This window comes from Pristis pectinata, chromosome 12 (genome assembly GCF_009764475.1).
Source record: "Pristis pectinata isolate sPriPec2 chromosome 12, sPriPec2.1.pri, whole genome shotgun sequence".
In the NCBI taxonomy this organism is placed as follows: Eukaryota; Metazoa; Chordata; class Chondrichthyes; order Rhinopristiformes; family Pristidae; genus Pristis; species Pristis pectinata.
The window spans coordinates 41,933,642-41,949,843 of record NC_067416.1 but is presented as its reverse complement, the minus strand read 5'-3'; the positions used below and the strand labels follow the sequence as shown (position 1 = coordinate 41,949,843).

At 40.4% G+C, this 16,202-nt stretch overlaps 1 protein-coding gene across 1 annotated transcript in view; it reads right to left on the bottom strand.

Moving 5' to 3' along the window:
• Positions 1-16,202, bottom strand: part of mypn (myopalladin) — a 193,356-nt gene that overhangs the window by 39,511 nt on the left and 137,643 nt on the right. Inside the window, exons 11-14 of the mRNA XM_052027770.1 lie at positions 12,364-12,993; positions 9,611-9,755; positions 5,587-5,808; positions 5,281-5,430 (exon numbers count right to left, since the gene is read on the bottom strand). Of these exons, the coding sequence (XP_051883730.1) occupies positions 5,281-5,430; positions 5,587-5,808; positions 9,611-9,755; positions 12,364-12,993 (1,147 nt within the window). The remainder of the gene's footprint in view (positions 1-5,280; positions 5,431-5,586; positions 5,809-9,610; positions 9,756-12,363; positions 12,994-16,202) is intronic.

The following is a 16,202-nucleotide window of genomic DNA, read 5'->3' as shown; positions in this document are numbered from 1 at the left end:
AATTGACAATCTCTTCCCTCCATAAAGTACTCTAAGTCTTCCAGCTTGGACAAATGTAGACCCTTCAGGTAAAAAAGCACAGCCTAGTAGTGGCAAAAGGTTGGGTCACTGCTCTCCTCTCTTATCATATAAAGCATCTTCCCCATTCTGCCCCCTCGTATTTCAGGAGCCCTAACAACCTTCTCATAGTCCATTACCTCAGGAACAATGCACAACAACAGCATGTACAGAGAATAGCTTTAGAATAGCTGAAACATTTCCATGAAGCTTCAAAAGGATATTTTCAGACAGTTTCACTGACCTGTCAGTTAATATGGAGAACACTAAAATAAATTGATTGTTATTTTTAATGAGAAATATAGTAAAACCAGTTATCCTACTGAAAGAGCAGTCTGGAAAAGAAAGACGGAAATATCACAATGCCTTAAAATGCACTGAAACTACAGTGATATTGGGGTCTCCTGATAACATAATGAATTCACAAGATAAGGGAGCAGAAGCAGGCCATTCGGCCCATCGAGTCTGCTCCAAGGAAAAGGGAAAAAGAAATGGGGTGGGAAAAAAAAACTATTCTAATCCCATTTTCCAGCCTTATCCCCATATCCCTTGATACCCTGACTATTTAGATATCTGTCTATCTCCTCCTTGAACACCCCCACTGATCTGGCCTCCACTGCTGTGCGTGGCAAGGAGTTCCACAATTTCACCACCCTCTGGGTAAAGAAATTTCTCCTCATCTCTGTCTTGAAACTGTACCCTCTAATTCTAAGATTGTGCCCTCTGGTCCTGGACTCGCCCACCAAGGGAAACAGCCTAGCCACATCTACTCTATCCTTTCCTGTCAACATTTTAAATGTCGCTACGAGGTCCCCTCTCATCCTTCTGTACTCCAGAGAGTAGAGTCCAAGAGCTGACAAACACTCATCATACGTAAGCCCTTTCATTCCCGGAATCATTCTCGTAAATCTCCTCTGAACCCTCTCCAACTCAGCACATCCTTCCTAAGATGTGGGGCCCAAAACTGCGCACAGTATTCCAAATGAGGCCTCACTAGTGCCCCGTAGAGCCTCATCAACACTTCCTTACTTTTATACACTATACCTCTCGAGATGAATGCCAACATAGCATTCGCTTTCTTAACCACCGATCCAACCTGGTGGTTAACTTTTAAGGTATCTTGTACGAGTACCCCCAAGTCCCTTTGTACTACCGTACTTTCAATCTTTTCTCCTTCTAGATAATAATCTACCCGCTTATTTCTGCTTCCAAAGTGTACAACTGCACATTTCTCAACATTGAATCTCATCTGCCATTTCCTTGCCCATTCTCCTAAACTGTCTAGGTCCCTCTGCATCCTTTCTATTTCCTCTATGCTCCCTACTCCTCCACTTATCTTGGTGTCATCCGCAAACTTAGCCACACAACCATTTATTCCATCATCCAAATCATTGATGTACAAGGTAAAAAGGAGCGGCCCCAACACCGACCCCTGCAGCACACCACTAGTAACCGGTAACCAACCAGAACGAGATCCTTTTATTTCCACCCTTTGCTTCCTGCCAACCAGCCAATGCTCCACCCATTCTGCTATCCTACCCATAATTCCATGACCTCTCATCTTATTAATCAGTCTCTTGTGAGGCACCTTATCGAAGGCCTTTTGAAAGTCTAAATACACAATGTCTACCGCCTCTCCCTTATCCACCCTACCTGTGATTTCTTCAAAAAACTCCAATAGGTTGGTCAGACAGGACCTCCCCTTCACAAAACCATGTTGACTAGGTCCAATCTTGCCTTGCGCCTCTAGGTATTCGGTAACCTCCTCCTTGAGGATAGATTCCAATAATTTTCCCACCACTGACGTCAGACTAATAGGTCTGTAATTTCCTTTGTGCTGCCTCCCACCTTTCTTATACAACGGAACTACATTCGCTACCCTCCAGTCCTCCGGAACCATGCCAGAATCTATCGATTCCTGGAAAATAATCACCAATGCCTCCGCTATCTCTACAGCCACCTCCTTCAGAACCCGGGGATGCACCTCATCCGGTCCGGGAGACTTTTCAGTCTTAAGCCCCTTTAGTTTTCCTAGCACCTTCTCCCTAGTAATCTCAACTGAACTCAGTTCCAATTCGTGAGACTCCTGACTAACCGGCACATTGCTTATGTCCTCCACGGTGAAGACCGATGCAAAATATTCATTCAATTCCCTTGCCATCTCACTATCGTCCATTAGAATACCTCCTGCACCGTTATCAATTGGTCCTATGTCAACCCGTGTCTCTCTTTTATTCCTTATGTATTTAAAAAAGCTCTTAGAATCCTTCCGAATGTTGTCCGCCAGCTTCCTTTCATAACTCATCTTTGCTTTCCTAATGACCTTCTTAGTTTCTCTCTGCAGATTTTTAAAAACTTTCCAATCTTCTGTTTTCCCACTAATTTTTGCTACTTTGTACGCCGCCCCTTTTGCTTTTATTTTATCCTTCACCTCCCTCGTTATCCACATCTGTGCCTTTTTTCCATTCAAAACCTTCTTTTTTCTTGGAATATATCTATCCTGCATTTTCTTTATTTCCTGTAGAAATTTCTTCCATTTCTCCTCCGCCGTCCCTCCAGCTAACTTACTCCTCCAATCAATTTGGGCCAACTCTTCTCTCATACCTTTGTAATTTCCCTTATTCCACTGAAATATCGATACACCAGTTATCAGCTTCTCCTTCTCAAACTTGAAACTAAACTCAATCATATTGTGATCACTTGTTCCCAGTGGTTCCTTTACCTTTAGTTCCCTAATCACCTCGGGTTCACTACACAGCACCCAATCCAAAACAGCCGATCCCCTGGTGGGCTCCTCAATAAGTTGCTCCAGAAAAACCTCCCTTAGACATTCCACAAACTCACTCTCCTAAGTTCTACCGCCTTGCTGGATCTCCCAGTCCACCTTCATGTTAAAATCCCCCATAATTATCTTCACATTGTCACTCTGGCACGCTTTTTCTATCTCAATCTGCAACTTATGGTCCACTTCCTGACTGCTGTTAGGGGGCCTATATATGACTGCTACTATTGTCCTTTTACCCTTGCTATTTCTTAGCTCCACCCATAAGGATTCCACTTCCTCTGACCCAATGTCCTTCCTTTCTATTGATTTTATATCACTACTAACCATCATGGCCACACCTCCCCCTCTGCCTACCCGCCTGTCCTTCCTATACACTGTGTACCCCTTGACATTCAGTTCCCAATCACATCCATCATGAAGCCACGACTCAGTGCTTGCAACCATGTCATATTTATTAACCTGTAGTTGTGCCACTAGGTCATCTACTTTATTCCTGATGCTACGTGCATTTAAATATAGTATGTTTAGACTGGTATCTGCTATTGATTTTATTGTACTTCTATTGTTCAGCAGATTATCCTGACTTTCTACCTGTTCATCCTTCTTACTATCTTCGCTACCTACTATCTTAGACATGTTCCTGTAGACCTCATCCCCTATCCTAACATTCGGTATCCTAACATCCTCATCCCCGATCCTAACATTCTGTATCCTAACATCCTGATTTGTTGTACTTCTATTATTCAGTAAATTATCCTGACTTATCACCTGCCTGTCCTTCTTGCCATCCTCAATGGATTCGTTTCTATACACTTCCTCCCTCACCTTAGCATCTTGTAACCTAGCATCCTGGTTACCATCCCCCTGCCAGATCAGTTTAAACCCTCCCCTACAACTAAATTAAACATTCCCGCCAGGATACTGGACACTTTGGAGTTTAGGTGCAACCCATCCTTAGCAAATAGGTCTTGCCTCCCCCAAAAAAGGTCCCAGGTATCCAAGAATCTGAAGCCCTGCACCTTGCACCAGTCACTCAGCCACGCATTCAACTGCCAGAGCTTTCTATTCTTCCTGTCATTGACACGTGGCATGGGTAGTAGTCCTGAGATTACTACCCTTGAGGTCCTACTTCTCAACCTTCTCCCTAATGCCTTGTATTCCTCCTTCAGGACCTCTTCTCTTTTTCTACCTACATCATTGGTACCTACATGTACCAAGACTTCTGGCTGCTCACCCTCCCCTCTCAGAATATTCTCGACACGGTCCGTGATATCCCGTACCCTGGCACCAGGGAGGCAACACACCATCCGAGACTCATTGTTGGTATCGCAGAATCTGCTATCCGTACCCCTTACTATCGAATCCCCAATAACCACTGCATTTCGCTTCCTCTGCTGGACCACAGTACCAGACACGGTGCCAAGGTCCTAGCTGCTGAGGTCTTCCTCTATGAAGTCATCCTCTCCAACCGAATCTAAAATGAGATATCGGTTTTTGAGGGGGACCGCCACTGAGGTGCTGTCTACATATTCTTTATAACTCCTGTCTATCTCCTGCTCGCTCTCCCTAACCAACCGAAGGTCATCCAGCTGCTGCTCCAGACTCTCAATCCGTTCCTTGAGGAGCCGCATCTCGGTGCACTTTGCGCAGATGTAGTTATCAGGGAGTCTGGTCGTCTCCCAGGGGCCCCACATCTGACACTCCAAACACAACACTAATCCCAGATGCATACTGCTGAATATCACTGAGCTCAACAACTAAACTAAAATAATAACTTACCCCCTCTCTATAATCTCGCCTCTTTCCCGCTCTCGCCGAAGCCCGTTGAGCCAAAGCCTAACCCACTCTGCTCCCTCACACTCCACTGCCCGCTCCGACGCTGCCCGCTGGATATGCTCATCTGCTTTTTAAATCGCCCGCGCGCTTCCGAGTGACGTCACGCGCCTGCGCAGTCACTCGCCGCTGTCCCGAACGCTAGAAAGAGAAAAAAAAAACTCGCTCGTTATTTTCCGGCACTCTCCGCTCTCTCGTCGCTGGAAAGAAAACTGAAGGCGAACCTACGACTTTTAAATCGCCCGCGCGCTTCCAAGTGACGTCACGTGCCTGCGCAGTCACTCGCCGCTGTCCCGAACACTAGAAAGAGAAAAAAAAAACTCGCTCGTTATTTTCCGGCACTCTCCGCTCTCTCGTCGCTGGAAAGAAAACTGAAGGCGAACCTCCGACTTTTAAATCGCCCGCGCGCTTCCGAGTGACGTCACGCGCCTGTGCAGTCACTCGCCACTGTCCCGAACGCTAGAATTATGTAGTTTGGCTTTCAGACATATATATTTTTGAGACTTATAATTAAAGACTGGCTTTCAATGATATCAATTGCAATGAAAATGAAAGACAAGCTGACATGTACCAAATACATTCCTCTTAAAAATTTTGGTACTCACTTGGGGGTTTGCTGCCATAACTGTGTAGTTTCCATCATCATCATTAGTGGCTGATTCAATGTACAATGTACATGTACCATCACCTTCTCGCCTCATCTTGAAATGTTCATTCTTCTTGGAAATCTGTTTACCATCTTTAAACCAATATACCTTGAGTTGCAAAGTATGGGAATGAGTTATTGTAATGAGATGTAATCAGCTGTACTTCAGAAGGTGTGTATTTGCATAAATAAATAACAACTGTAGTAAGTGTGGAATCTGAAGGATAACAATAAGTTTAAATATCACAAATGGTAAAAAGCTTACTTTTGGCACAGGTATGCCCACAAGTTTGCAGCTGATGGTTACTGGTGATCCTTCAACCACTCGGAAATGTTTGAGTTTTTTGTCAAAAATCGGTGCAATGCACTTCCCTGTAGGAATATCCTCATGTTGTATTTCATCATCAGATTCATCCACAGGAGTTCTCTCCAGGCGGAATTCAATTTCATTCATAAGTCTTTGCTCAAAGCTGGACACCTTGTATTCCTGGAAACAGAAGTTTCTGCTAACTCATCAATACACTGAAACATTTATTATATGCTATTAAATTGAAGTATGAAACAGAATTTTTAGATGAACTGCAGTAAAATCCAGTATATTGGAAGAAAAGTACTTATGGTGAACTCAAGGTACATTACATGCTAAATGGTCAGGAGACTTACCCTGTAACAAACTGTACCACCTTAAAGGTACAAAGTAGAACCATGAGTAATAGAGAACCTAATGAAGCTGGTGGGGCAGAAATAGTAAGTTTTATTTCTTTTGGAAAACTGCTTTGACAGATAAAACAACCTCAGAGAGCTGTACACTGGATGACAACGAATCAATTTACTTTCTGTTCTTGATATAATTAATATAACTGAACACGTATCCTTAATATTTGTTCACATTGCTTGTAAAAGTAAAAACATGAGCGATAATTGATGAAATATAGAAGCAGAATTTTAATCCTCCAAACAGGCAGGTTTGAGTCAGGTTAGAAGTAAAAGTGCCAAATATCTTAAACACAAAAGCAGTCCACCTCAAACTGGCCCACTGGACCAGTGTGGGAAGTGAAAATTGTTTGGTGGGGAGTCAAATCTGTTTCCAGTAGGTAGTCACTTATTTGTATATTTTAATGATGCTTTATGTTTCAGATTTCTGTTCTGGTTTGAGAAATCCAGCACCTATATTGAGGCTGGGGCAGCTGCAATGAACTTGTAAATACTTCCCTAAACTACAACTATGCCATCAACAAACCCACTGATCAGGCAAGATCCTTTCCTTCATCCAATGCACCTATTGGTCCTCAACAACTCATAAACTCCTTCTGTGCATTCCTCTTCCTCACCAATGTTCTCCCGGGTTCACTGCATTCTTCTCCTCTCTTTCCAGATCTCTCCTGCCTCCCTCATTGATGGCTCCATCTTCAATATCCAATCTCTCTTGTCTTTCCACCAATGTTCTTCTCTAACCCCTACCTATCCTGATACCCCAACAATGAACCTTCAACTATAATGTGAGGAGAAATTTGTGAAACTAAAATTAGAAAAGGTTAAAGAAATTGGTCTTCAAAAAGTAGTTTTGAAGAAGAGTTGTTTGAAGAAGAATAATTTGGAGAAGAGTTAGGTGAAAATGAGGAGCTTAAAGACTGTTTTCTGAGAGGAGGGCTCTGCCATAGATGCTATAATTGAGGATTGCACAGGGACTGGAATTGGAGGAATGAGGGATTAGGATGGGAAATAAGTATGCATAGGTCCTGGAGGTAGGATTACAAATGAAAATGAAGATTTTGAAATCAATGCACTGGGGGATAGAGAGTTGGCACAAATCAGCCAATCTTGAGATAGAGGTGACAGATGACTGTGTAGTTGTAAAGTTTAATTTATATGGATCTTTGCAATAAATAACTCTGTTGGTAATGGTAAGAACGATCTTCCATTTGTTGATTAGAAATAATATGGAGTGAAGGCACTTTTGAAACAAAGATACTTTGAAAGAACTTTTAATTAGTACATAAAGGGAAATGAAACAGTAAAAAAAAGCATGTAACATCTAAATAATGGGGTTCATCTAAGCAACACTGCAACCTCAGGACTGAAAGCTCTCCAAGGACTTTGAAACCCAAAAGACAGCTTCCTTTTTCATGAGCATGAATGTAAGGTTTATAAAATAGACAATTTGATACCTCATGACACCGGCTGAAATATTCCCTGCATCACGTTTAGTAATTTAAAAAAAATGATGACAAACAGCTCTGAAATGAAGATGAATTAGTAAAATATGGCTTTCAACTTAATCTATTATAGACCAGCACTGTTGTGAGTTGACTCTATCAAATATTTAAAGTCCTACAAGCATAAAAATTGCTTAATATATGTCTGATTCTAAATGCAATCAGTTTTGTAAAGTAAGAAAATAGCTCTTGGATCCTTGGGAAGCTCTCATTGGAAATCTGTTCATAAGAAGGAACAATAGTTTATGCATACATGAACTAGATGGATGGTAGATTCATGCATTGGATAGAAAAATGGGAAATGGTTGCATTTAATGCATGCACATGTGAACGGAAGGGTGACTAGTCATATGGGATAGATAGGTTAGGTGATTGAAAGACTTGGTGGGTGGATTAATTAGATAGATTCATGGATCAGAAAGATGGATTGGTTATATGGCTAACCACTGGATTTGCTTCTTTTTAGGATGGATTTGTTGGATGGAAAGGTGGATTATATAGATAGATTGTGTGGACGGATGATGCAATTGGATCGACAGAATGACAGGATCAAGTTTATGGAAGAATTGGAAAAATAAATCAGTAGGATGGACCAAGTTAATGGATATGGTTGAATGGATGGATGATTGAAATAGAAGGAAAGATAAATGGATGGATAGAAGAGATCAAAAGTTGGGGTAGATGGTCAGATGGTTGGTTGATTTGTTAGATGGATGAGAAGGAAAGAATGGATAAGATGGATGTAATTAAAAGATTTGATGGATGAATCACTTGCACAAATCATTAGAGTTTTAGGATGAATGGAAAGATGATTCTGATAGTTTAATAAATTAAATAGGTAATGAATTGGTAGCTGAATTGGATGGATGATGGATGAATGACTCAGGTACTTTTATAAGAGAGAGAGAGATGAGTGGCTTGGATATCATGTCATAAAATTATAGAAGGCATTATCTGTTACGCTTCAGATTGATAACCATACTGAATGCCTGGAAATATAGAACATTAATTTGGTTAGACCATACAATGGTCAGATTGAGCAATGTAATGGAATATGATAGTGAATAATCATATATACTCAGATTTTTTAAATTTCAAAGACAACTTGTAAATAGAAATATGAAATGCAATCTGCCATATATAGACTCCAACCATGCACAAGAATATCAGAAACTCCCTGTAGCATTGTTAACATGTTAATATCTAGCAACTTAATGTAAAAAAAGGTGGGTGTGCTTTGCAGTCTGCATTGTATGATATATTAATGGTGCTTCATTTCACACGGTGTTGATTAGATATAAACGCAGTGAATAGATGCTTATATCCATCTAATTAAGTCAATAGTTTGCTGATAACTTGGTGAATGTTAATTATAGCTGTTGAGTATTTTTAATAGATTTGATTCAAATGGAACTGACAAAGAAAGTGAATTTAAAAGTATGTACCTGCAAATCTGCCATATCCTTTACCTCATGAAAATTAAAGAGTGAAGGAGAATTTGGTCCAAGAAATCTGTGGGCCATTTTATCCTCATAAGTTACTCTCTATCAAAGAGAAGCAGGTGATTAAACAATACTTTTATATGAAGAAAAAAGATTTTAGAATTCTTCAACAGAATGAAAGAGACATCACTTTCAGAAAATTACAATGTCCAACATGTCTTGAACATTAATATAAACTAACAATTACAACCATGGCAAATAATATCAAAGTTAACATGTCCCTATAGTTTCATAGCATGCCATGTTCCTAACTGTTGATTTAGTAAATAGATCCTTTGGGGTAAATTCAATGATTAAAATCTCCCAACCCTCAGACTCATTTGATGGGATTGGCGGGATACAGAAATAGACCAAGTTATGTGAAGGGACTTGAACATGAATCTTCTCCAGGAGTTTGGAAGTCACTTTATCACATTGTGTTTTGTGATATAAACAACTATCCCAAAGGTAACTTCTGATGTTTTCAGATCAGGGAATTAAAATATTATTCTGTTGAAGTGAAAGGACATTTCACAAAGTATTGCTGAACTTTAGGTACATTTTCAGTTCCCTTACTGCAAGAGGTTCTCACCTGCTGCCCAGTGTGGTAAGCATCATCTTTGAAGTTTGATTTTCTATCTAAATCACGTATTACAGCATCCTTGCTTTCACGTATTTCATCACTGGTGGACTCTCGCGGTGATTTCAACACTTTCTTCAAGACACCTTGTGCAGGACTGTATTATTAAATAAAAGTGATGCTCTGTGACATATGTATCAGATTTAAACTATCAATATTTTTTCATTTGAACTATAGTCTCGATATAATTGGTCTGATCTTCTGCTAACCACTGAACTACCCAATTTGCCCATCACCTGAGCTTGGACTACATTGTTCTTCCAGTGTGATCCCATCTGTAGTTTACCTTTAAGAGGCTAGCTGCCAACTAATCAGTCAGGCCCAGCACAGCGAAGGCCCTTTCTGAGCATAAGTGGCTGGCTGCACTCCCACATGGTTTTAATGATTGGTGAAGCTCCACTCTCAGGCACTCCAGGCATGAAAGGTATTGTTTAAATTGAATGTTTATGATCACCAACAACATTTGTAAAAAGGCTCAGGAGATATTAAAAGATAAAAAGCCTAATAAAATAAAATTATTAAATTTTTAAAAAGATTAAAACAGTAAAAAACAGTCACACACTGAAAATAATCAAATACATTTAAACCAGCTGAATTAATTCAAATATGAGTCTATTTACTGTTCTTCTGGCAGCTGTTCCTTCATTTCAATGGGGCAGATATATTTGTGCCATGTCAAACAAACAGATTTGCTAAGCTAGTTTGCTGAACTGGGAAATCTATAATGCCCTGGTGCAGCACAGGTGTGCCAGGGCTGGCACTTAACTGAAGCAGAAGGCTAAACTTCAGTCTGTGCACTATAGATATGTGCTTCTGCCCAGAAGTTTAAAGACCATCAGATTCAAGTGCATCTACTGGCTTTTTAGAAGACCTGCCCCATTATATTCCAAATTAAATTATTAACTTGATACCCTTCAGGATGATGCAATTGGTTAACATACGGCCTCAAGAGCCTGTTAAAACCCAGTCCCTGTGACAGTCTGTCTCTACTGATTGTTAGAATTTTTGTACAATGAGTTTAAGTAACTCATGCGGTTCCTAATGCACATTAACTGACTTCCTAACCTTAACACAGAAATGTCAAAGTTATGGCTGGTATTGTTTGCAGGAAACTCAAGTGTGTCCAGGAGGGCATATTTTGTCAGAGGCACACGACAGAAGACTTCAACCAGCATCTAACCTGGGAACATTGGAAGGTAATAGCGGAAGATAAAGCTGCAAAATCATTCCACTCCTCATCATAGCCTGGAATGAATGAGCAGAGCATTTGCTATTCTGCACAAGTTATCCCTGCACTAAATAAAGGGATTTGTTTCACCTGTTACTCAAAGTTAAATCAGCACCAAAGTAAATCCAAAGTGAAACATATCACACTGAAGGTTATATTTTTTCTTTATCAAATTAACAGTAAAAAAGGTATGCATTATCCATGTCTATGTTGGTTATGAGGTGTTCAGTAGTTTTGAAATCCTGGTATTTGAGAGACAGATCTGGGGACATGAGGAGCAGCTCTCTCAGTAATTTCAAATTCCCTACTTCTCCTTTCGGCCACTCTGATATCAGATGTTTAGAAACAGAATGGTGGGCCTGCATACCTGTTTCATGGCAAAACAAGAAATGTTGTTGGGAGAGCTGGCCATTCTGCCATTTGTGATTAAAACTGCAATATCAGAGTGGGAGAACATAACAATTAGAATTTGCCATTGTGGACGGCCTGAACACTCACAACACAGCCAAAAGAGGAAAATAAGATCCACCATGAATATCTGCTGCTCCTCATTTATGAGCCCAGAACTGTCTCTTGAGTACCAAGATTTGAAAATTACTCAGCGCCCACAGACAACATAAACAGCTCCATTATGTTTGAGTACTTGACATTATTATCTGAATCCACACATTTATAAAAGTGACCAAATAAAATGATAGATAACATTTTACTGTTATTTTAACGAGGAAAAATATAACCTTCAGTAACATGTTTCACTTTGGTTTTACTTTGGTGCTGATGTAACCTTGAATAATCAAGTGAAACAAATCCCTTTGTTCAAAACAAGATAACTTATGCAGAAATGGCAAATCCTCTGCTCATTCAGTTTTGACATTCGTGGGCTCTGCAATGAGTATGGGTTTTGTGATGGTTTCACTCAGTTGAAAAAGCTTCAAACCATTTCTTTAGAACTTCTACAGTTGGTGAACACAGGCCAGGCTGACACTCAGTGTTCAGGAATGGAGATATGACATAGCAGGCTTTCAGGGCAGAAGAAAATAATAGCATTCAACTGACTGAAAATAAAATATATTTGAAACATCGGCTGTGCTCTGAGAATATTTTTACAGGACCCCCTGAAATAAACTCCCAAACTCGCCTTCCTGTGAATAACTGGCTCTGTGCACTAAAAGTTAGCAGGCAGATTTAGGTGTGCACATTTTGGGCACTGGTCATATCCTTTGGAAAGTGGTAACAGGCATGAGGTAGGCAAGGGGTGAGATGTACATCACAGCACATTCTCATTCATCTGTGGTCACAAACATATCTGGCTCAGATTCATTGAAATTGAGGCTTATGGGTGGAAAATCTAGACTTTGGTGTCTAATCCATTGCACCAACTAGAGTTTTTAAAGGAAACAGCTTTAGTCTCCCATCTGCAAATCTCCTCACATCTAACTGCCATTGCAATGTTACCTGTTTTGTAACTGACACTTACATTACTGGAGCACTCTTGGGAAGACCCATTGCATTGGTAGGTGGTGCAGAGGGCAATGATGGTAGCACAGAGCTGAGGAAAGCCACCGGGTTGTGAACTGGACTAGGGCAGGAGCCACCAGTTGGCGATGCAACCCGAGGCTGAAAATTCATAAGTGGTGGAATAAAGGGAGTAGTTTGTCCAACTGCACTTGTTGTTGAATAACTATGTGAGACTGGGGATGAGAAACTGAGGGATGTAACATGATGTTGTGATGCTAGTGTGAGTGGGAATCCAAAATAATTTTCTCTACTGGTCTCTTTCTCTGTTTTTTGAGATATTGTAGTCAATGTAGGCAGAGGAGAAATTGATGGTGAATTACTTCTGATATTCTGAGCAGCAATAAACTGTTTTGGACGGGTATAATTAAATGACTGGGACAGAGTGTTGGTTGGTATTGGTGACCTGCTGGCAGAGGACATCTGCGCAGACTGATGAGGAGTGGAAGTGGGAATATTCATGGTGGATGGAGATTCAGGTGGCAAGGGGGTGGACAGGGATGATGGTTGTGTTGTTGACTGCAGTACAATCGCTTCTTGCTGTTGTTCAAGTAGAACCTGGTTGTGCAGTTGTTGCAACTGGAGAGGATCGCTACACATGGAATAAAAGAAAAAAAATCAAACATGTCAATAAGTTAATTGCAAGTACAGATAGTTGCAATAGATGTAAACATGTATATTAGAACAAAGCTTTAAGCAGTTGAATAAACTTACATGCTAGATTGAATGGTCTACTTGTAACATATTATAAGGATCCTACTGACTGTTTTAAAGATGTACCTGACATCAAATTTCCAATTCTGTTTTTCTTTTAACTCACTTCATTAATTTACACTTAAATCAATCTAGGATTAGCCTAGGGTAAAAGTGATCGTGTTTATTGAAAAATCAGTAATAGACATAAAATTTAGATACAGCACTTACTGCCTCATTCCATCAATACTCCATACGATCCACAAAAATCTTATACTACTCAGGTCTGATAAATGTGAGTAAAGAGTAACTTGTGTACTGGGACCCCTGATAAATATGAATAAGGAATGATTAGTACTGGAGGGCTTTGATAAATGAGAGTAAGAATTGATTGATATTGAGGGTCTTCATAATGAAAGGCAGAAATGATTAGTAATAGAGGATTAGAGAGAATAACAAGTTCAGGAGGGGCTCGTCAAAACAAAGTAAGGAAAGATTAGCACCAGAGGTGCCTTGTAATTGCGCTTGAGAGGTGACTTGTACTGATTGATCAAGAAAATGTGAACGAAGATTGATTGCTCCTAGAGGTGCCATCAACCTCTTTAAATTAGCAAATAACATGTTGCTTTCCTTAGAACCAAGTTACTTAAGCGATCAAAAAGGAATTACCTAACCAAAATAGCATTAACCCTTAAAATGTATTTGGTTACTAAATATTTTTCAAATGTGTGCCTCACCTATCCAACATTTGTAAGCAAATCAGGACATAGCTCTCTAAAATTATCATCCTTGACAACTATCATAACGTGAATATCCCAAAATTAAGCCAAAGTACGTAGTTAAAAACCTTATGCTTACTAGATCCATCTTTTCAGCTTTTCAGGCTCACCCTATTGTATTAAGTAATTCAGTGAACAGTGAATGCCAAGAGTCAACCGTTATCCAAAGGTAAGTAGTAACATCTGGTTTGCAGAATCAGAGACGTTTTGCTGCCTCTTATTATGCCACTTGATTGAGTTCAATAACAGAAATGCAAACATATACCTGTTATCTGTTTAATTTTTGTGTAGATCAGTCACCAAGTCTGAAATAATTTTGTATGACAAATAGAAATGTCAGAAATTTCCTACTGAAACAGCACCTGCTACATTTTGTCCTCACTGTACTCACAGCTGTAGGCTTCCTTTATTTTCAGCTTATACAACTCACTGTACTTGCAGACTAGGTTGGAAAACTTTCCTAATGTTATTGCCAGTGAAACTGCATGAACTTTAATTCTAAAATAATCAAGAACAAATGCATCCTGACTGATAGTTGGGGAAGAAGCACAATGTAAGTAGAAAAAAAATAATCAAAGAGGCAAATGCGATGGCCTTTGCAAAATAAATCCTAGCAACAGAATTGAACGTTTAAGCCCAGAAATTGGATTGCTCCCAAACAGGCAGAGTAAACCTGCATTGCACAGTTAAGGCCAGAGCTATTCATCCCAGTGCAGGTTAGACACAGTATTTAATCACAATTGCTGTGAAGATAACAATGAGCATTCTGAGCCTGCAATACTTTATACTTATTTCACAATGATTAAATGACTCAATAACATTGCACCTTCTGACCCCTTCATGCTCTAATTGCCGTCAAATTTTCAGCTCTCCACCAAGCCAGGACACTTAATAACAATGGCTGCAAGAATGAACAGGGCAACAGAATGAGTTTGCTCCCTACTACATAGAAATGCACCTTGATATTCTAGTGGGTAAGTTTGAGAGAAGGAAAGATGTCCTCTGGGCCAGGGGTGCCATGAGGTCTCCCAGAGCCAAAATGAAGAGCAGGGGGCAAGAAGCGCCTGATGAAATCACTACCAGAACTGACTTATCCTATATCTGACAGCAGTGCTTTAGCCTTTCTGAACTGACACACCTCAATGCACAGATCATACACACATGGATATAAGCACACCAACAGACACAGAGATGCACAAACCACTACTGCCTTTTCTCCAGTCCCAAATCGGTGCTCCAGTCTAAACCCATCAGAATTGACTCTCCCAAAGTGCCGATAGTGATTCCAATTCTGTTTAAGCACAGGCAAAGGTCATTCAAACTCTTCATGGCTCAGTGAAGTCTCAGGACATTCCAGTCAGAGCTCTGATTGCTGTAACCTGGGAGCAAATACTATGCAAGAGTGAAGGGATGCCAGTCCGAAGCAGAGTGCAGTCCTTCAAGAACAGAAGGATGATATCTGGGACCACACTGATGGGTTGATTTTCTGCATTGGCATAGAGCAAGAGACACTGACAGCAGCTATATGATGCAAGTCAATCAATCCATTTTGTGTGAGTGTGAGCACTAATAAGTTACGAATTCTCTTCATCAGGTAAACTCTTTCAAAAGGACTTGCTGGCCATTTCCAACACTGTAATCCTGTATTTACTGGTTTGGCTGTACAATCTTGATAAAGAGTACACTATGTACCAGCTTTTAAAGGAGGATGCACTGGAACTTTCGAAAAACATTAGGATAGATAAGTCCCCAGGGCAAGACGGGTATATCCCTGGATACTATGAGAAGTGAGGAAAAAGATTTCTGTGCACTTGGCGATGATCTTTGCATCTTCACTGGCCACAGGAGTAGTACCAGATGATTGGAGGGTGGTAAATGTTATTCCTTTGTTCGAGAAAGGGAGTAGAGATAACCCTGGGAATTATAGACCAGTGAGTCTTACTTCAGTGGTGGGCAAATTATTGGAAAAGATTCTTAGGGACAGAATCTATGAGCATTTGGAGAAGCATAGTCTGATTAGGGATAGTGAGCATGTCTTTGTGAGGGCAGGTCATGAGCCTGGTTGAATTCCTTGAGGATGTGACAAAACACATTGATGAGGGTAGAGCAGTGGATGTGGTGTACATGCACTTTAGTAAGGTGTTTGATAAGGTTGCCCATGATAGGCTCATTCAGAAGGTCGGGAGGTATGGGATCCAGGGAAACTTGGCTGTATCGATTCGGAATTGGCTTGTCTATAGAAGGCAGAGGGTAGTCGTAGATGGAGCATATTCTGCTTGGAGGTCAGTGACCAGTGGTGTTCTGCAAGGATCTCTTCTGGGACCCCTGC